At 43.1% G+C, this 22,861-nt stretch overlaps 1 protein-coding gene across 1 annotated transcript in view; it reads left to right on the top strand.

Annotated features, from left to right (window-relative positions):
- Positions 1–22,861, top strand: part of LOC146177828 (uncharacterized) — a 42,078-nt gene that overhangs the window by 5,578 nt on the left and 13,639 nt on the right. The window contains exons 2-4 of the mRNA XM_084581644.1: positions 13,138–13,212; positions 19,067–19,112; positions 20,806–20,891. Of these exons, the coding sequence (XP_084437770.1) occupies positions 13,138–13,212; positions 19,067–19,112; positions 20,806–20,891 (207 nt within the window). The remainder of the gene's footprint in view (positions 1–13,137; positions 13,213–19,066; positions 19,113–20,805; positions 20,892–22,861) is intronic.

The raw sequence follows: 22,861 nt of genomic DNA, 5'->3' as shown, positions 1-22,861 counted from the left end.
ACCATCAATCAGGTGATAGAAAAATGCTCAGAATATAACCAGCCCTTATGCATAGCATTCATTGATTACGAAAAAGCATTTGACTCAGATGAAACCTCGGCGGTGATGCAGGCATTGCGAAATCAGGGGGTAGACGAGCCGTACGTGAAAGTGCTGGAAGATATATATAGTGGCTGCACAGCAACCATAGGTCTGCATTAAGAAAGTAACAAAATTCTCATAAAGAAAGGTGTTAGGCAAGGAGACACTATCTCCCCAGTACTATTCACAGCTTGCTTAGAAGAAGTATTCAGAGACTTGGAATGGGAGCAGTTAGGGATAAGGGTAGATGGAGAATACCTCAGTAATGTGCGATTTGCTGATGACATTGCCTTGCTTAGCAACTCGGGGGATAAACTGCAAATAATGATTGGTGACCTAAACAGGAAACGTAGAAATGTAGGCTTGAAAATCAATATGCAGAAGACTAAGGTAATGTCCAACAGCCTCGGAAAGGAACAGCAGTTTACATTAGGTAGCGAAGTACTGGAAGTAGTAGGCGAATATATCTACTTAGGACAGGTAGTAACCGCAGATCCGGACCATCAAAAGGAAATAACAAGAAGAATAAGATTGGGATGGAGCGCATTTGGAAAGCACTCACAGATTATGACTAGACTAGCAGCTTACCGGTATTGCTAAAGAGGAAAGTATATAACAGTTGCATCTTACCTGTACTCACCTATGGGGCTGAAACGTGGAATCTAACCAAGAGAGTTCTGCTTAAGTTGAGGACAACTCAGAGGGCTATGAAACGAAAAATGGTAGGGGTAACATTAAGAGATAGGAAGCGTTCAGAGTGGGACAGAGAAATAACTCAGGTTACCGACATTCTAGTGGAAATTAAGAAGAAGAAATGGGCATGGGCAGGACATGTAGTGCGAAGAGAGGATAACCGATGGTCGCTTAGGGTAACAAACTGGATTCCAAGGGAAGGAAAGCGTAGCAGGGGGCGGCAGAAAGTTAGGTGGGCGGATAAGGTTAAGTTCGCAGGGCTCAAGTGGATGCAGCTAGCACAGAACCAGGTTAAGGGAAGAAATATGGGAGAGGCCTTCGCCCTGCAGTGGGTATAGTGAGGCTGATGATGATGATGATTTTTCTTCCAATACATGACACTGCTTTTGCTACGATTGAGTGACTCTGCTTCTGCTACGTGTTCTGTTATTTATCTGTTTTTGTTATTTCATTTTGTGTTTTGCTTTGTTTTTACATTTTAAGTTTTGACTGCTATTGCTTAGAATACATGACACTTCTATTTCTACGAGTGACTGACTCTGCTATGGCTAAGATTTGTTGGTTTATATTTTGCTGCGTTTTTTATGTGTTTATTCTTGTCATTTGCGGATTTTTGATACCCGCGTGATTGAGCACATACGTGGTCGAGTGTTTGAATATGTCCATTTTCTTCCAATAAACCGTTGGTAATGTGCGCATATGGCGTCCTTCTCCTTCTTGTTATGTCATCTTTGCACCGTTGTGGTTTTCAATTCATGAACCAGTTCGGCCCTCAAACCTGTAATTCTACTTTATTTCCATTTATTTCTGAGTGCTGAACCTGCATCCACGTGCAACTTTATTTTCAGGCTTCAGCGTTCTCCTTTCGGAGCTGGCTTCGTAACATCAACAACGCGCTACGTCGACTCCTCGGCTACAAGCCGTTACTGCGTCACACTGTTATGTTTGAAAATGTCAAGCTTACGTTAGTGCTTAATATAGTAAACAGATGTGGTCATACGTTCAGTGAACTTATTCTAGTCTTACTCTTATCGGGCTTCTGATCTTTTAAAGATGTCTTCCCCCCCCCCCTCCCCTCCCCATCGTGGCCCTTCCCGATCGGCGTGACATGCCTGTACTAACCTCCCTTAAAATGATGAACGTGTTTCCCTGTAGTAGTCCCCTTGCCGATACGTTGGTTGGGGCATGAAGTGAGGCTTCCCATATACCCCGCTAATTTTGCGCGGTGTACCAGTACGATCAAAGAAGACGTGTATTCAAGGCGCAAACAAAGGTGATACGAACGCAGGAAGGACAACGTCTTTTTATCTAGCTTCAAATGGCTATCATGTAGCCGGTAACGCTCATACGCAGGAAAGGTGGATGCTTGGGCATGTCGGTTCTCCATTATCGTTGAAGCGGATAGGATGAGGGCCAGATAAATACACACAGCGCTGCATTAAATAGGGGGAGCGGGGAAGGAGGGCTAAGTAGGCTGCTGCCCAGGGCCTCGTCTCTGAAAGCCTCGTCTCGCCTAGGCTCAAGAGGGTGGCAAAAAAGGCAAATGTGAGATTGGTTTTCTCTACGCAAGGAAGCTGTCGGCATTATCAAGTATCACAAACTCGGTTCCTAACCGCTCAAAGGGATGCATCAAAGGTTAAAAAAAAATAAGTTTCTAGAGTGTGTACAAGGAGTAGTACACCGTATTCCTTTAACTTGTGTTCGAGTATACATAGGGCAAACTGGCAGGTGCTTAAATGAAAGACTTGCAGAACACAAGCGTAATGTAGCCCAACCAAGGAATGGTAACCTGACCGAACATTGTCAAGGTTGCCCTAGTAAACCTTGCAAGCCATTGTTCGGCCAGTGCACTGTGGAGGCAAAGAGCAAAGATAAATACACGCGTGAAATAATCGAGGCACAAATGATTTGCAAGAAAGCAGCTAAGTGGGTTAGCACTCCATCGATTAGTCTGTCAGATAAAGAAATCATGTTTCTTGATGGTAATGACATGCGCGTGCGATGAGTATCTTCTCTTTCTTTGTTTTTTTTTATGCACTATCTTCTGTATATATGTATTCTTCGGCCCTGTCAATAAAATGTAGTTACAAGTGTCACCCGTTAATAATTAGAGGGTATTATTAACGATGCGCCCTTAACGGTGCGCACACACCCAGACACCCTTAGAGTGAGGGGGGGTAGCTGTTCCGGTCGCAAAGGAGATGCCCTCGACCTGCGTGGCAAGCTCAGCCGGATTTCAACTACCTTGTAGTGACAGAAAGGGGTGCCCGTTTGGTGTCCAGCTGTCTCCGGTTCAAGCCAGAGTAAGGGTTGGAGTCAGAAGTGACAAACAAACAAACTTTATATACAGCAAGAGACGATCCAGAGGAATACACAAACATTAAAATTGCACAGACGAGAGGTTCACAAAATACAAACGCAAAGCATGGAACTACAGAGGGATTCAATAATACAGAGGCTTCACAACACAGGTCAAACACGAGAGAGTCACAAATACAAACACCAAATTTTTCACCAGGCACTGTTGCAGTCCGATGCCTCGAGAGTCACGATGTGGCCGCCATACAAGACGAGCGCCGCTCCCTCGCAGGTCCGTGGGCTTGCCAGCAGCAGGTGATCCCCAGGAGTCCAGTCGAAGCACTGGCGAACACACCGCAACCACTAACCCACTGACTGACTGACTGACTGACTGACTGACTGACTGACTGACTGACTGACTGACTGACTGACCGACCGACCGACCGACCGACCGACCGACCGACCGACCGACCGACCGACCGACCGACCGACCGACCGACCGACCGACCGACCGACCGACCGATCGACCGACCGACCGACCGACCGACCGACCGACCGACCGACCGACCGACCGACCGACCGACCGACCGACTGACCGACCGACCGACCGACCGACCGACCGACCGACCGACCGACCGACCGACCGACCGACCGACCGACCGACCGACCGACCGACCGACCGACCGACCGACCGACCGACCGACTGACCGACTGACCGACTGACTGACTGACTGACTGACTGACTGACTGACTGACTGACTGACTGACTGACTGACTGACTGACTGACTGACTGACTGACTGACTGACTGCACAAGCTGTGCGGTCTCTTTAAATAGGGCGTGCCGCGTCTGTCAACACGCGCCAAAGCTAGCGCGCACACATACTTAGCTTCGCTGGTTAGAACGCTCTCTCTAACTCCCATCGAGCCGCGCGTCGTCATTGGCTAGGTCCCATAGAATGTCCTAGAGACGCCTGGCGTTTTCCAAACTGGTGAGTCACCTTCATCGCCGGGTGGTGAAAAAGAGGGCGAAGGCGACGCGTACAAAGCTACGCGCTCTCTCGCGCGGGGATGGAGATTTTTCTCGAATCTTGTGGAATTTATCATGCGGCGACGAGCGGGCCTCGCGCCGCGTCGGCTTAACAAAAATGTGCGCCGATTTCGTGACAAGTTAGCGCTGTGTCCTGTGTGCCTGTCACGTCTTTGTCTTCTTTTTTTTGCACTTCAGGCTAGGCCGAAAATGAGGAGAAAGAGGGGGACATATTTATTCTAACCTGCTTCATATATGAAGCCACAATTAACGCAGCTTCGAGCAACACGTATGAAAAGAGAAAACTATAACGAGGAAAGGACGCCCACCTAATCTGACTTTGTTTAGCTTTTAGGAGGACCTTGCCGAGTTGCGATTACGGTTTCCCGCCACTCTGGAAGATCCCTTCTTGTGAGGTAATTTGCACGTGCTTGGAGATTGAGGAGATTTTGCTGGTTTGCTCTCAACACCCTCGTTCTGTGGCGATGGGAAACATATAAATATTATGATTGGAACAATAGACGAGATGAGAAGTAAAATCTATTCACGCCAACGACACACCGTTGTCCTACTTATCTCTCTAAAATAGTTGCATCAATCCCTTTCTGCCGTTTTGGGAGAGGGAAACAGGCCATGTCAGAGTGGGTCCCAGACTTGTCCATTAATTGTTATCACTTTGTCTGCGCGTTAATGGCTGCGATTGTGTTCTGTGTGCTGCGAAACTGATGCATCATTCCCGCATGAGAGTGATCACATCTTGCTCTTTTAGTTTGGTGTGGGTAAAATGAAACAGAGTACAGTATAGAACTATAGTACGGAAGGGAGGAGGGACCGCCGAAGTTATAGGGGGGTTACATGCGCTTTCGCCCAGGGCGATTAATCCTGCCCTGGCTACACCGCGCCTCTTGTGTACACATATCCCGCCCTCCTCTTGTGCGCAGTACTGATGATGATAACCTGATAGGCACCACTGCGTATGCAGCCCATACTAACTTCGTGCAAGGTGACAGGCGTATATATGGAGGCCGAGCAAATTATACGTGACCAGAGGTAATGTCTGATTTGTGTAATATGAAGGACTGAAGATGAAGGCCGTGTGTTATTCTAGCAATACACAGTCAGCGTCTGAGCAGGAATGAAGCCATGCAATAGCAGCTGCAGCCTGTTTTACAAGCCTTTTGTACCGCTACGTAAGGCGAAGAGCACCCCGGCAAATCACTATCATGCACAGTAAAAACCTGTGTTCCTGCCATATTCTTCCAAAGCGGTCTTGATTCGTGCATGGTCCTTCATTCGCCTTAGATCACAATAACCTAATGCGCGCATTCCTGTTTCGCCCAGGTCATCCTTGTGCTCTGTAGTGCTGCACAAAGCTTCTTAAACGAAGTGCACGATAATGTTTTAATATCAAAGCTTGAACAGTATATTTTTCTTCACGTCGCCATGCTGTGCATCATGCGAAAATTGACTCCGGCAGTGTTTTGCAGTATAATGACCAGTTCAGACCATGCAGTGCGGAGCACATGAGATGCACTTATTCCACTGAAAAAGAAACAAGAGCAACCGTACAAGCAAAACAACAAGCGAACAAAATGTGACACTTTGAAATAAACTTTCTCTAAGACCACAGCGACAGCAAAAGGCGAAGAACGACATCTTATCTGCGCCTTGCATGACATGCTGTGCCGGCTTCCATCAGGTCCACAAAAATTAAAAAGAAAATCAAAAGCTGCTGTGCCATTAACACTTGCGCGGTGCGCGTTAGACAGTACAACATAAACAGTATAGTTTTTATTTGGGCCCACTAAAACAGTTCACCGTTTAAGGATGTCGTTTTCGACACACAATGAGCAAGAGTAAAAAGAGCTGCCAGAGAACTAAGTGCTCCTGCTTTGAACAAGCTTAACAACGCAACGCATGCGCAGGATGCCACAGAGATCAACAAACAGCAGCAGACGTTTCAAGATTTCTAATGCAACAGGTTCCAGTTATGATTGACTGCGTTCAAGTCTGCAAAAGTAGTCTGCGAAATATTCGTGGATAGAATAGGTAAGGCGTCATGACATGGCGTAATAAAAAGGGTACTTCGTGGCTTAAACTAAGATTTAAAGCTTCGATGAATATTGACGTCATCAATGCTATTTTTTTTTTTTTTTTTTGCAATGCCCGCAGGGCAACATTTCGTGAGAAAGGGCCCAGAAGACAATTACTTTTTGCAGTATTCTGACAGCAGCAGCCCCACTCTGAAATCAGAATGAGCTGTTGTGGTTGGGCTTATTTTCACCCATAAAAGAATTGAACGACTCGGCGGTGGCGGCAGCAGCAAGCGGGCTCATAGGTCGTCGAACTACGGATGCCCGCTAAATTCGTCGGCGCTCAGGTTTAAGTCGGCAAAGAAACTTCTAGATAAACCGCAAAAGGAAACTACAAACTAACTTGTATTGCAGCACGAACCACAAGAAGGGACAACGACAGACAGAGTGAAAAGAGCGCTGACTTCCAACTATTTATTTCTCTGATATGCCACGCATTTATACACATTTAAAGCTTCAGCAGGAAAGAGCAGGAAAAACAATCAGCATGAAAGGAATTTTTCGGCGAATTTCGCGCTACAAACTCTGATTAAGACTCGTCTCGGCGACACTCGGCATGAACAAAAAGCGGAAGGTTGTACTGCGTCTAAGAAGCAAACTGAGAAGGACGAGTACCAATAGTTTTTGGAGGCCCCAAATAGCTTCAAATGTGTATAAATGTGTGGCATATCAGAGAAATAAATAGTTGGAAGTCAGCGCTCTTTTCACTCTGTCTGTCGTCGTCCCTTCTTGTGGTTTGCGCTGCAATACAAGTTAGATATGAACCAACTAGCCCGCCAAGCAACCGTTCTGAAACTACAAAGCCTTTGAGCAACGTGGAAGCGGCCGTCCTGGCTGAAGTCATTCGACATTAATCTATCTCGGCAAATTTCGCGCTACAAAATCTGATTAAGGCTCGTCTCGGCGACACTCGGCATGAACAAAAAGCAGAAGGTTGCACTGCGTCCAAGAAGCAAACTGAGAAGGACGCGTACCAATAGTTTTTGGAGGCCACAAATAAAAGTCACATTCTTTCGGGGTGATAGTGACCATTCAACAACGGTAATCTAATCCGGCAAAACTGTGGTGAGGGCTGATTGTTGGCAATTGCGTTGAATAGTTAGATATGTATTAAAAATGAACATCATCTGGAAAATAAATGTTCTATATTGGCCAATTCCCTGTTATTCATACTAAAGAATTGGTAAAGATGATATAGCTTAACTCAACCCGCAAGATTGACAACTTCTCAGTCCAATTGCATTGTGGTGTCTCGATGTCGGCATTCACTAATGGGCCCCGGGGTTTCCAATTCTTTCACTCTTAAGCCACGCTGAGTACAGAATCCACTGCCTACAGCTACACCTCGGCGATAAGAGCTGCAATTCTTCAAAGTTGTGATACTTGATGCGTCTAGAGTTTGGACTATGTTTAAAAGTGAAACTTTGGCGCCACCATGATGCAAAAAGAGACCGCGTAGTTGTGCTCATCCTGTAGCCTCCTGAATCGAACAAAATCAAATATCTACGCACACTGGGAAAGTATCGGTGTGATCGCCGGCTTCAGTAACTGTACACATAGGTGTGCGAAAAGCGGCAACAGCTTTTTATTTTTTTTAACATACTGGACATATTCCTGCTTTGTCCGTTTAATGACTGTGGCTTTAGGCGAATAAAATTCTTAAAAATGGCTGGCATTTGATGACGCTAATGTCGCAATGCAGACTGCTAGCCACATGAATAAAATTTGAATCTCGCGGCCTGAAGAATCAAGTTTAAGAAACACCGTAATTTGAAATATCTAAGCTGAAAAGGGTGCCCTGAGGTTAATAACGAACAGAGAGATTATATTTCTTGCTGTCAAATCCTATGCATTACAACTTTATATAGAGAGCCACAATATCTTTGTATATTCCTCTAATAATTTGGTCTTTTTTCAAAGTTTGGAAATCTACCACTGTTTAACTAAACTCCTCTGCATGAATTATCAACACAAAACTGCATCTCTGGTACTGGCCACAAATTATTTTACAAGATAAAATTCAAGAAGTGGACGCACTCTTCGCTTTGCGACCGTGTCTTTCCAGCGCATACAGTGCGTAAGGTTGTTTCCTTAGGTAAATTCTGTCATTACATGTCTCACAAAAAGGACACACCATGTTGTTGATATGCTTTCAATAGCTATCAAAGTCTGTCATTACATGTCTCAAAAAAAGGACGCACCATGTTGTTATGTTTTCAATACTTATCGAATAGAGGCAGAACAAACTGTTGTCTGGATGTACTGGTGTTGTTGACTGAGGAGATGTACTAAAGTTGTTGACTTAGCACAGATTGTCAACACAGCACTAATTCTGCTATCAACATTCAGTTTTTTGAATGAGTGTGCTGCAATTGTTGAGTTTACAGGATGTATCATAGCTGTTTACTGCACACAAAATGTCAACCTTGCTGTATAAGCATGCAGGTTGTTGACTGCTACGCAAGCTGTTGTGCAGTAGTAACCAAGCGACATTGCAGCACACGATTCAATTTATATGAGACAGGGCAGATAAGTCATCTGTTTTATTTACAAGAAATTATTTAAACAATGTGCCATTATTCGAACATAGACACAAAGTTGTCATTACAGAGTTACGAAACCACAGACTTACGAGATACGAGTTACCACAGAGTTACGAATACAGAAGAGGCAACGGGTTGCTTCGGGACGCGGTGAACCACAGGGAGTATGCAGTCCTCAAACATCGCTCAATGCGTTCCCTGCATCAGGAGCTACGGCTCGAGGCTTGTTGTTGCGACTGTATGAAGAAGGAAGAGAAAATAGACGGCCTGCTACTGGCTCTGTAACTTAGCCACTTCCGCTTACTCGCGCGAAGAAAGAGAGAGAGAGAGAAATACGCCCGTCGCAAGAACCACACAGGCTTCTGGTTCAGCCTAACTCCCACCACACGAGCTACATTACCCAGAACAGTTGTAAAATGAATTTGATTTTAAAATATAACCCTACGATTTGTGGTATATAAACGACGCTACATTTAAATAAAAGGTAAACATTGAATGCTTCCAATTACTAATTAAAACGTAAACATATCGAATCGCACCACCACCCCCGAAGCCGCTCAAATAAACCTGAATTTGATTTGAGACGTTTATCGAGAAGTACATAACTCGGTAACGGGAGTGGTACCTGACATACCAATATCTATCGGAAATGCCGCATCGTATATGCCCATCACGTGATCGCAGTTTCTCTACTAAGCAGTGCTAGACGGCGTATTCGTACTCTACAGAGCCGTTTTCACGGGAGCTCGATTTTGTCCTTAACATAATATAAAAAATGATTACTTGTTAGCAGTTTATCAAATTAGAACTGATTCTACTGTTTTTTGCGCAATGCGAGAAACCTCAAACATCTGTTCTTACTTGCAATGCGCCTTTGGTATTTTTTTGTGCCAGAAAGGTAATATGAAATAAACATGAAACCAAACTGTCATCAGCAGACAGAAAAACATTAAAGGGAGCAAAAGCAAAGCCAGTAACAAGAAAAAAAAATCAGAATGGAGTCAAGCTATGAGCTGAGGTCTCCTTGAGAATTTTTGGATCTACATCATCCGTATATATTTCAGCCAGTCAATCCATAGTTAACAGAATTTACTCAAATGGTAGTTAACAACAATAGGTATTTAGTTAGGTCAATCCATGGTTAACAAACTTTACGAAAATATTAGTTAACAACTCGCTGCTGCCGAAAGGTAAATATCCCTTTTGTTTACACTTGCTGACCGCAGTCAATAACAGCTACAACAACTTGTATTGTAGCTGTTGACTCAATAATACTTGCTGGGTGGCTAGTTCTGTTAACTCCACAAGTTGTCCACAGTCTATGAACTCTTTGTCAATCACCATTCTTGTAAAGGTTGCTCTATCTTTTACAGTTTACCACTGTGCTTGGGCCAGGCCACTTCAGTGATTGTCAAGAATCTTCGGAATGTAACTTGGTACGTAGGAATCTGACTATTACGCGATAGCCTATACAGTTCGTTCGGTGGAAAAGAGAAACGGCGTAGTCGGTACCGCGTGTAGAAAATAATCGAGAGTTGCGTGAAGAAAATCGCATCATGGTAATTGTTGGTTCTAGTTATTCATACCTGATTGGTATCTCATAGGTGATGACGAATTAAAGAAAAGCTCCTAGTTAATTGTAATTAAATAAATAGAAGAAAAATTAGAAAAATGTGTTCAAAAGTGTCAAAATGCTCAGAATGGAAAGCCAATGCTTGCTAATAAGTATCGGTGTAAAAAAGTTAAAAATAGATAATAAAAATTAAAAAAGTGAAAAACATCATTCAACGCTATCGCGTCACACCTTTAATGGCAGAGCGCAAGCGTCCCTTTAATTTTTTGCTATCTCTGCCACGAGGCAGTGCTTGTTCTGAGCTCTCCTTTCTGGAACTGTTTTCTTAGCCGCTTGATCAGTTAACAGTTTCACGCCAGAATATCTTTCAGAATTTTTGAAATTATTATGGTCTGTACATACCAGAGAACAGCTATGACACATAGCGGGACAGTAAAGGGTGGAAGAACGGGCTAGTTTGTAGTTCATCTTAAGAAAACAAAACAGCGCACTCCTGACACACGTCGAGCTCTTATCTCGCGTCTGTTATGTCCAGCTTTGTTATCTCGCGTCTTTTCAACTTTTGGTACGTTATCTTTCTGTCGCGTGCAAACCCAGCAGCTGTTACCTATGTTTTCCCGCCCCATTTTCGAACTTATATATTGTGTTACTCTACTATAAAATAACCAGTTGAAGTAAAAAAAAACAGCGCTGTGTTGTCTGTTTGTCCGTGTGTCAGGAGTGTGCTGTTTTGTTTTCCTAAGAAAAGCGGAACAGTGCAGCGTACGTCCAACATGGCTCCACCTTTCTGCGCAACCCGCGTCACTGATTCCTGTCCTGCGTCGCCATCTTCGTCGGGATGCGTGAATCGACTTTCGCGCCGGCCATTGGTGGATGCTTTGGTTCCCTGGCAAGCAGTGGTCATCCACTCGCCGCAGAGCCAAAGTCACGGTTGATGGTGGCCGTACACTTTAAACCCAGGAGAGCAGAAAGTTGGACGAGTTGGTTGACATGAATCCTGAAAAGTTTGCGCGTTGACACAAGGACAAGGCTCTTCCTTGCTTTTCTCGGCTTGTCCTTGTGTCAACGCGCGAACTTTACAGTACACTTAAGGCTCAGTCTACTCTATAAGAAATGCTAAATTGCAGAAAGCTTATTGCATAACCTGCGTGTTTGTTGCTCTATCGTAGGCCGCCTCTCTTATTCTAGGATTAGTTACTCTCGCACAGGAAACCAATATTTATTCTACTTGACGTACGCCAACGCGACCATCTTAATATTTAGTTCTTGCTGTACCTCTGGATGAGAATGACTATCCGTAAATGGACCATCTTTTGAGATGCTGCTCTTATCCACCTCCGTAGAGAGGGAAGAAGGAGAGCAGTACCATTCGCACGGTGTACGGCGGTATCACGGGTTGTTGTTTTTTTTTATTGTTTTTCGCGGTTAAATTCCGCAGGAGAGATCATGATGACAGCCCTTTCTGCTGAACAATGTTATGAACGTTCATGCTGAGTGATGACCCAAAGGTCTGTGCCCCGAAGCCCAGGCAAATCTCCCGTTGTTTTTACAGCACTCGTTACAGAATCGAAAAATGTGTAGTCATCCGAGAGAGTGAAGTTCAAGGTGCCACGAAGACTTTCCTCAGGCAGTTGCCGGAGTTCGGTTGCAATAGTTGACTGCGTAATGCAGGAGTGTTATAATAGGGTAACGTTATTGTTCTGGGGCCAAGAGAATAGCAGGAAGCAACAGCGAAAGTGCACACTGGTGGCACAATTCGAGAATTAGGGTAAAGAGGTGGCCAGATCTGAAAAGCCAAGAGAAAATGGAAAGGTCGTTTGGGTGAACTTAATTTTTGCCTGGCTAGACGTGACGGCTTTAATGGCTCTCGTTTACTGGCGCTTCTTGTGGATCCTCGTTCACGTGCGTGCAAATTACTACTCTCCTAATTACTACAGTCCCTTAATTTCTTCTCTAATGTTTCCACTGAATGCAGACAGAGCACTACATAACCAAACCGTCAGAACGTATCTCAAGGGCCTAGCGGCAGTATGTCTTACTCGCACCTCAAGGGTCCTGGAAGGCTTATTGTCGTCTCACTATATTATTTGAAAGCAGAGATCCAATTAGGCAGCTCCTACTAATGGGTCATGGCATGTGGTCGCCGGACGTCAGGGAAGCCAGTGAGTGCCAGCTACAAAGATGCCTGAAGTCAAATGATTTGCGTCTCAGCCCCAAAATGATGCCTTCACCGCCATCTTTAAAGGCTACTGTGAAATGCTATCAGACAGTTTCTTGCTATGATAAGAAATTATTTCCGAGCATTTAAATGCAAATAGGCCTTTAATAATGGTGTACGGCTACATTTTACGGCTGATACAAAAATCGTTTGGCTTCAGAACTTTTCATCAAGATTGTACCTCAACTAAGTGTGTTTGCTGTAACCGGACAATGGTGTCGCGAATTGCTACGCGCGCGCACTCACGCGCACTCACGCGCGTGTGTGCACACAGGCAGATGCACACACGCGCGCACACAGTGTGCTTGTATTCCTCAGTCCCCCGTCTGTAACTTTATAAGCTACAGCCAAGAACCATAAACCAATATGCCCAAATTTCAATCTTACGGGCCGACATTTCTACATAAATGGTTCGAAGCGCAAGTTGCTCTTTAAGTGTGAAATCAATAGAAAGCTTACATTCAAATTTAAGTAGCTCGTTTGGAACTGTGCAAGGCTACAACCGTTAGGCACTTTAATGTAAGCAGCAATAAAACGTTTAGATAATATTTGACCTTATAATTGAACAATTCAGTTGAAATGAAAGAAAATTATGTTCTTCCTTTGCAGTGTTGGCAAACGTGCAAGCTCATCATGGCGGATTTTCTAACTTGGGGTCCCATGTGTCAAGAAGAAGGCATCTGTGTGAGTAACCGCTTTCTAGCGCCGTGTCAAATTCTCGGTAAAGCACCGGACTCAAAATTCGGAGTCAGAACATTGGGATCCCACCTTCGGCGCAAGATTGCTTTTTTTTTATTCTATTTTTTACAGTGATAGCAACGATTTGTTATTTCATACCTGTAAACAAAAATATCCCCCATGCTTTCCTCTGTGTCAGTGCCTGCTGCTTTTATTCGTAGGCCGGCTTCCTTGTACGTTTAATAAGGCGCAAAGGCTTCGCCCCCTCACACTTTGCAGTGAATCCGCCAGTTATCCAGTAACAATTGCAATAAAATTTTTAAAAGGGTAGGCAGGATTTACAAGGTAACTTTGAGATTTCCACAGCTTCTGTTGTCAGGGCCTGGAGAGATGCGCTTGGTTTGATGTGCCGCGAGTTGATGTCATTGCTTCGCTAGTGAAGAGTGTACCCAACATAGGTAGTGCCACCTGCCGTAATGTCTGAATGACCGACTGACTGCGCAGGATGACTGCAGAGAATTCAACTGAAAGGGCGGCTAATAAGTAACCCTCATAACTCATCTTTTCTAGTGCTTCTTTAACACACAAGGGACATTAGATGAAGGAGGAACACATAAGAACAGGATGGACGCTAGCATCCGTCCTGTCCTTATGTGTTCCTCCTTCATCTAATGTCCCTTGTGTGTTAAAGAAGCGCTAGAAAAGATGAGTTCAAATGCTTTCCAACTCGCCCAAGTTTCCGCCTTATTAACCCTCATAAGTTTTGCAGCTCAATTCTACCCTTAAACTCGTCATCTACCTCATTTGTTATTGTGTTATTGATGACGAAATTGTAACTGACTCCGCTCGAACATCTGACGCATTTAATACTTACTTTCCCTTTGTGTTTGCATGTGACACGATTCCTTTTTTAAGTTTTCCTAATTACGATCGTTCACTCCCAGATATCAAGGTTAGTACTGAGGGCATTTTAAATCTCATTGTGAGCCTTCACGCAAACAAATGCGCTGGACCGGATGATATTCCAAGCACTGTCCTTGTACGTCATTCCCTTTGCTCATCTCAATATCTCTTAATAATTTTCCAGAAATCTCGACCGGCATCGTCCCCTCCTCATGGAAGCTCGCTAGTGTACTTGCACACTATAAATCCGGCAAGAAGCATTCTTTCTAAATTCTTTCTAAATATAGGCCGATCTCTTTAACAGCTCATTCATGTACGAGTTTAGAACACATAATTTATAGGCATATCATGGAGTTTCTTGAAAAAGTAATCTTTTGTCCAGGACTCAACACGGGTTTCCCGGGGATTTTAGTACAGTGACTCAGTTAAATGAAATTTACACATGACATTCTTCTTAACATCAATACCGGCCATCAAATTGACGCCATATTCATCGACATCTCAAAAGCCTTTGATACGGTCCTCCACTGTAAATTGTTGTGCAAACTGAAAGTCATTGTCAATAACTCTCAACTGGTTAATTGGATTGCTTGTTTCCGCTCACATCGATTCCAGACTGTTCGCTTCGATTCCGTTGACTCTTCTGCAGCTTAGGTAACCTCGGGAGTTCCCCAAGGCTCCGTGCTCGGCCCTTTGTTATTTTTGCTGTATATTAATGATTTGTCTACTAATATAGCCTCAAAGATCCATTATTACGGAAAGGATTGTGTATTGTAACACACTATTAACATTGCCGGTTATCACCCCCTCCTTAATGAGTCTTTTGGTATGTTCTGTGACTGGTGCAATGCCTGGCAGAGGAATATCAACTTCAGCAAAACAGTTGTCTTGTATTTCACTAATCGCCTAACCTTCGTATTGCGATTATTATTCACTGCATAGAGTACACGAATACAAATACCTTGTTGCGTTTTTACTCATATTAGGTCATGGTCAAAGTAGTACATTGATTGCATCACTTCTAAAGCTCTTAAGAAGGTTCGTTATCTGAGGCGCAAAACAAGAGCAGCTCCTAAGGAGGGCAAACTGCCAAACTTTAATCCGGCCTATACTTGAATATCCGTCAAATGTCTGGAACCCATATAAAAACCGTGAAGTTGATCAAATCGAATGTTTCCAACGGAAAGCAGTAAGATATGTCACCGCTACTACTTCCATTTCTCACATTCATCTGCGATCTCTTCTCTAAAACTAATTCTGCTCTCGTCCCGTTGTAAAACTGACTTCCTTAAACTTTTTCATTCTATAGTGCATTTTTTCAATTGCCTTTCAGAGCGTACCTTGTTTTCAGAACTATCTGCAACTAGAAGCCATCATAATCTAATATACAACATTTTTTTGCCCGTACCAACGCTTTCAAATACAGTTTCTTTCCTCACACTGTGTAAAGTTGCTGCTCCTTACGTGGAAACATGCGGTAATTATCAATTTCTGAATTTGCGTCGGCAATTGAGTCGTAGCATCAGAAGGTATTATGTGTTGTGATAATATTTTTTATTGTTGTTATATATCTTTGATGTGTTGAGTTGTATGAAATTTCGCACACCAACTCTTGCTATAGCCCTGAATTGGGCTGCAGTACGTTCAAAGAAAAAGGTCTTGATTCCGCTGTCAGTACCCTTCAGTACTGTTCGGAAGCATCTTTAAACATTAGCCAAGAAAGTTCGGCAAATGCTGGCAGTTATAAGGTGAGGCGGGCATACGTTGAAGTGTCTGCCAAATTTTAGTTACGGATTCGCGCACATTCAGTGTAGAACAAAAGTGTCGCTATCATTGCTAACTAAGTTCTATCGGGTAGTTGCGAATCAGTCCTTAAGCACGCCGAATCGCGAATGTCTTCGATGCTTTTCCTGCGCAGAACATTTCTTTTCTTCTTGTGTGCAAACATCGGGAATACATATGTATCTCCCGTACTTTGATGAAGCAGCTGATTTGAATCAATATTTATTGACTTGCTTCCAGCAGGTGATATAACGACGATAGTGAATTCCATATCCGTGTCATAGCACTAATTCCGCTGTTTTCAGCGTTCTCTCTGCATTCACGTTGGTGGGTTTTGTAAGAACTTTTTAGTACCACCTGCGGTACGAACAGGCCCTGTAAGTTTTGGGTAATAATCATTTTCACGTGTTTTGAAGTCAGCGCACCACGCAAAGTTCGCGCTTTAGAGTGAACTTGTACCAAAGGTCAGGTCAATATAGCTGGCAGGTAGGCCTCAGAGGAAGGTTAAACTGCCATTTAAAGGCAATGGCTTTAGAGAAGCCGTCAATTCAGGTAGAACATGTGCAAGCAGGAACGTTATTTTATCTTTAATATGGTCATAGCCGTTTTTTTCTCTCCATTTCTTCTCATGCAGCCGTGTTCAGAGATTTGACAGAATGTTCCCGGAAGTAACTGAAAGCTTGGCACCTTAAGCACGTTTGTATGAGGTTGATTGAAGTCTAAGGCTTCGGTGATTCTCTTTGTGGTTACCTACTAAATACCGTGTACGCCGCAGATAGTAAGCTGCATAGTCAGAAATATTTAAGCCCCCCCTTTTTATGAAATGAGATAACGTTCTCGTTCTTTCAAGATTCTGGTGTCCTCGATGTCGTCAGGCATTGCGTATACAGGGTGGCTAGTTTCTATAGTACGATATTCCTGTCGTCCTTCAACAAGTCTGTAGAGACCTTATCCTCGCCAGCTGCTCTCCTCTTTTCTTAGCTTCTAAACTTTTCTAACCTCGTCTTTTGTCACGGGCGGAACGTCTGATTGCACGTCACTAACACATATCTCATTATTCTCATAACCACAGTGGCTACCCAGTCGGAAAAAACTACAGAAAATTTTCTGATGTTACGACAGAATCTCTGTGCGGTTTTTGACGGGAAATCTGTTGTGACAACAGATCATTCTGTAGTAACATCAGACATTTCTGTAGCTACAACAGAAAAGTGCTACAGAACTACAGAAATATCTGATGGTTACGACAGAACTACAGGATATTTTGTCGTATTTTTGACACAGATCTGTAGTTTTTTTCGACTGGGTACTGCATGGGTCAGTATGAACTCTTCCCCTTCTTTGATTACCTTGTACATATTAGCAATGATATCATACGCGTTGTCTCTAAGCACATACAACAAATTTTTGCCTGTAACTAATTACCTCTTCATTTTGAAGGTAGCGCGAAAAACGAGGACCAAGAGTAGAAGGACACAACACGAGCGCTTTTTCACAACTAAACTTTTTATTGAAAAACACGGAATAAATACCCATCTCGCGAAACTAAAACACAAGAAACAAAAGGGATAGCATCAAGTACAGGAAAAGTGTAGGGCATGATACGAGGGTGGTATACGGGGGTGGTATACGAGCTGCCAGTTTCGTGTGGAAAGATCTACATAGGTCAGACAGGACGTTGTGTAAATGTACGGCTAAAGGACCACGAAAATTCGCTATCAGGGTCAAAGTCCTCGCATTTGGTTGACCATTGCAAGGGATGTCAAGATTGTAAGCCGTACTGTAAGCCGGAGTGTAAGCCGTCGTGCAAGAAAAAATGTGAGCCCCTTTACGAGGAAGCAGAAATATTGTCATCTCATAAGGAACGACTTCAGCGTGAAATCACGGAGGCTTTTTACATATCAAGACAAGGGAGTACATGCATAAGCGCACCGTCGATTGCTCTAACACAAAAAGAACTCTCATATCTAGACCACACATGGAACTAATATCTCCCGTCGCTTCCTTCATCTTTTTTGGTAAGTCTTGTTTGCTTTCGTGACTATGAGGCTTTTGTGCTTTCGTTTATACATCTTATCTTAGTCAGTAAGCACCCCCCCCCAGCTGTATCATGCCCTACACTTTTCCTGTACTTGATGCTATCCCTTTTGTTTCTTGTGTTTTAGTTTCGCGAGATGGGTATTTATTCCGTGTTTTTCAATAAAAAGTTTAGTTGTGAAAAAGCGCTCGTGTTGTGTCCTTCTACTCTTGGTCCTCGTTTTTCGCGCTACCTTCAAAATGAAGCAGATTCAACTCGCCCAACTTTCAACCTTACTACTAATTACCTCTTCACCACTCAATTTTCTCCATATTATACTTTTTATGTCGGGCATTTTACGCCTATTGATTACTTTTGATAGCTCAAACAGTTGTATCCGGTCTGTTACGAGGCGTTTATACTTAGGCGTTTCTTAATCAAATCGTAAATAATTTACTGGTATCCTTCGTAGCCATTCTGCCGCCTACTCCTACCCCGCAGTCTGTAATAATATCTCTGAAGTTAACGTTCATTGCTTCTACACTAAGGTCGTATTTTTTGGTTCAAGCTGTTTATCTTTTCTATGTCCTGAATTCTTCTACATTCCTTTTCACCGCTGATTGTTGGATGGGCTTCATCTTTACTGCTCTATTCCGTTCCCTCTTAAATTCTAGATTAATTTGATGCCATTGTTTTACAACACCATGCTCACGACCTTACCTTGTTGTGGTCACTTCACCGCAGCTTTCCCATTGCCACTACATCCTGCACAGATCTAGGGTTAGAAATGTCTCCTTCATAACTGATTTCGCATATATCTGTCTGATTGTTAGTTGATCTTGCAAACCAAGGCTCAGCTGAAACCGGACTTAAACCCTGCGCGCTTGCTCACTTAATTAGCATTTGACTTAAATCGTTCAAAATTACTTTATCACTGTGCCCCTCATAGGTGTGAGCTGTGAACGGGGTATTGCATAAGCGGGAAAATAGTATACTCACTTATATTACCATCTTTTTGTCGGGAAAATGTGATATGGTACATTCTGCTGCTTAGCCTTCTTGCAAATAATCATCTTTCGTAAATATGCAATCCAAATGCTCTATTTGATAATATCTGTACGCTGAAGAAATAAATGATTGGTATCGTTTTATTTTCAGTACCCTGGCTGTCAAGTTGCATGTACATTTCGCAATAAGTCAAAAGGTAAGCCTTTTGTTTTCAGCGCCGAGTGTTCTTCGCTTGCAGTAGAATGTCAGAATTTGAAAGAAGCCCCGTTGCGACTAGCATGACGAAAAAAAAAAAACGAAGCCAACTCCATAATAAAAGTATTTTTTCTGCTTTTACGAAACGATTTTCTATGCGCATGCGGGGAACGTAACGTATGACGCGCTCTTGAGAAATATCAAAGAAAATATAAAGGGCGAAATAAAAAGGCGAGACGACGCAATGGTTTTCACAACGAGTGAATAACGCATAAAATTAACAGAATAACGTCGAAACACGGCCAATATGTGGTTAATGTAACTTGGACTCTTTTTTATTTATATTTTTTTTTTTTTGCTGCGAATGTTCCTTATAGTCAAAAACACAAAAGGGAAATTCTGAACGCTTCTTTTGAAAGACATTTTTGAAAATAATTTCATGAAAACTATATCAATATCCAGTTCGAACTAAGAATCATTACACATTAATAAACCGTTACGAAAAGTTTTGAATTTCACATATTGGCGTGTGTGTATCTTGCATATTGTTTGTTTTTTCCTTGCGAATAACGGGTAATGTAGGGTTTCCCTTAACACGCTTTGTAGTAGTGAGGGTGCTCAGCTTGATGCCTCTAAATACATACATACTGGAGGAGTTGCATTAAAAGCCCTATTGTGGTTCTCTCCGCGAAAAGATTAGTTTTACCTGAAACTTCCGCTCATCATTAGGATAATGCACGTCTTCAGCTCCTAAATGGAATTTTGATATATGCTGCAAATAGCTGCAGTGTAAACTTTAGAGTGTTTTGCAAAAGAACTTCCTAAAATCATAGTGCGCCGCACAATTATGTAGTCAATGCAACCTTCTATGTCGCTGCCTTTGTATTGGGCTCTTCCGACAAGCTCGTCGACCGACGTCATTAGCAGCTGTGCCCGCCTACAGACATCGGATGACTCTGCCGTTGGCATGGTCTTGAGAATTGGCCTTAACCTTATCGGTAAATGGCTACATAAATATTAAGATATTTTTATGGTTCATGGAGCGATGGGATTAGGCAACTAAGTGTAGAACTTGGTTAGTACTCTGTGACGCGAACTTAACAGAGAGCTTTATTTTTCATAGCTACAATGCATTTCATTATACAAAAAAAAAAGACGATTCAAAACTCTCAGGTTCATTGTCTTTAGAATCTCATATTAACCGTCATTGACTGTTTTATATTTGATATTGATGCGAAACCGTTTATCCAGCCACATCTCTCCTCAAGGTCATTCAGTTTTTGATCGACACTCGACCGCTGGAGCTGTTGCGAGAACAGCTGTCACAACACAGCCTTTGTGAAACCATATCGAAGCGCCCATTTCTCCTGCGCACCATTGCTCGCACGACATCACTAATTGACGTCTTTACTGACGTGATATGCAGAAGAACATTCGAGCGCCTGAGACACCAGGAGTACAGGCCGAGCGGCTGGAAGCCGAATGTAATCAGAAGCGTGTAAAACACGTTGTTTAATACAGCTTTCGCGCGGTCATTGACATAAGAATACTGAAACACGAGGATATATTTTTATTCTCAGGGGATTTGCTTCCATCTTCGAGAGGTAGGCCAACACCGGGGACGTTCAGCGCTTCGCCTCGAATAGATGCAGTGAAAAAGGAATTCCTGGTCACCTGGCCAATACCTCGTGCAGCGGACAGCACAGATGGGATACCTCCTCTCGTCTATACCTTAGCAGGCAAAGAGTACAAGAGCGCATCGTGGGAAGAAGTTCATCAAGTAAGCAGCATTTGTGTCGCACTGTGTGGGCTGAAATCTCTCAGTGGCCTTAATGACAACGGTGCGAATCAGCTATGCTCCTTCGGCACACAAGAGAAGACTCAGTTCATTTTACTAAAAGGTTTCTTTGGAAACTTTGTATGCCATGGAGGTTAGCATATCGCACGCAAATGTATGCTTTAGAGCAGTGGTAGTTCCGTGGTTTATCTCCTTCACGAACACACCAGGGCACTTCAGAATAGCAGCTTGTGGTGCATGATACCCGGAACAGCGGCGCAACAATGGCAACACGAAGCGGGTGCGTCTGTCTTTTGTTTTCTCTCTTCGTGCTGTCCTCGTTGCGCCGCTACTCCGGGTAGTTTAGGGTCATACACTCGAAATATCCCACAAGTCATTCTACTTGATTAGGTTCTGTGTCTGATATTAACTATCAGTGTTCAACGTTTATAATCCTTGCATCGCCGGTTATGAAAAGCTGATCGCATCCGTACTCTGGATGCACATATATTTGTCCAGATTTCAGGCTCCCAACTATGTACATTTCATCCGAGTCGTTGGTGTCCTGAGCGCGTGCTGTCAAAGACTTGGCATTTTGTGATCGGGCCGTTTGATCGTTAGATCCCCGTTAAGAGCGCAGTTTAACTATTACATATATGCAAGTATGTTTCTATTCTTAAACTTCACACAAACAACTACCTTTTAGCGTGGAGAACTTACACCAAAAGTGATGTTGAAAGGCTGTGTGCTCAATAGGACTGCTGCACATTTATTTTAGCCTGCAGAATCTGATCTTATGATTTGACAAAACTTTCCGTCTTTTCTGAATTCATATCTCTTGCATTTGCGGGATACATACACAAACGTTAACAAGATGACACACGTTTCGGCCTTTGTTAAGGCCGGACCCCGGCCTTACTTAGGCTCGTCTTCTTTCACAACTGCTACCACAGTCATTCTTCAACATTAACCGTGCGTTGGTGCTACACTACAATTACCCCCGGGAGAAAATTACTCTTACAATATATATGTTAAGATAAGAGTAAATTTTCCGCAATTTTTCAATCAATACTTTAACAAATATGTTGCCTATTCATTGTGCTGTACAACCTTTCTAGCAGAAACGCCAAGAAGGAATTGTGGAACGCAATATATCGGACACCAAATCACAACATTTTGTAATGTCAAGCCCGATATAATCATTCTTGAAAAATACCACATTGGTAATAATATTTAGCCGAGAAGAATACAAGCGCCCTGCTTATTCAAGAACGCCAGCATTGATGTGTTGACTTTACTTACCTGTTCTTATTATATCTTGCCACTAAGTGAACTGGCATTTATGTTTCGCAGTCTCTGGATACGTATCAAGTCCTGCACCCTGTTTTGTGGACAAAGGCGACGGGCAGTTTTGTATTCCTGGGTGTTTCTGGTTATGTCATTTTTTTTTTTCTTCACGGTAGCCATAAATGTATACTACTTCAGTTTTTTTTTTCACAATTAGGCTGTATATATGAGGTGGGGAAGTAACGAAAAATGACACTACTTCTGCTCTGCTCAGCGAGGTCCATGATCCAGTCACATCAGCAGCCTCTTTTAGTTTTGACGCAGTGCCAATATTGTATTGACTAAAAACGCATACGAATAAGAAGTATTGTTCAAGACGCGCTGTTTGATTTATGGGCGTTGATAGTGAAAAGAAATTTGGATTTTTTGCAGCTGAAGATGCCAATGTTAGAATTTCGCGGCATATAACACCGTAGTCAGTTAATAAATAATGAGGAGGCACGGTAGAATGACGCACTTGAGTATAGTTTGGAAACACCGGCACCTATTAGCGAGCATAATGGTACACGACATTGCGGACGGACTAAGACAGCGCCCAATCTACGTTATAACTTTTTGCTGGTCAGGCATTCAAACCTGGATATTGAAATACCAAGAAAAAACGTTACCTATTTCTGCTCGAAATT

Source organism: Amblyomma maculatum, chromosome 10 (genome assembly GCF_055883805.1).
Source record: "Amblyomma maculatum isolate TAMU_Amacu chromosome 10, ASM5588380v1, whole genome shotgun sequence".
NCBI lineage: Eukaryota > Metazoa > Arthropoda > Arachnida > Ixodida > Ixodidae > Amblyomma > Amblyomma maculatum.
Note: the sequence above shows the minus strand (reverse complement) of the source record. Positions and strands in the feature narration are given on the sequence as shown.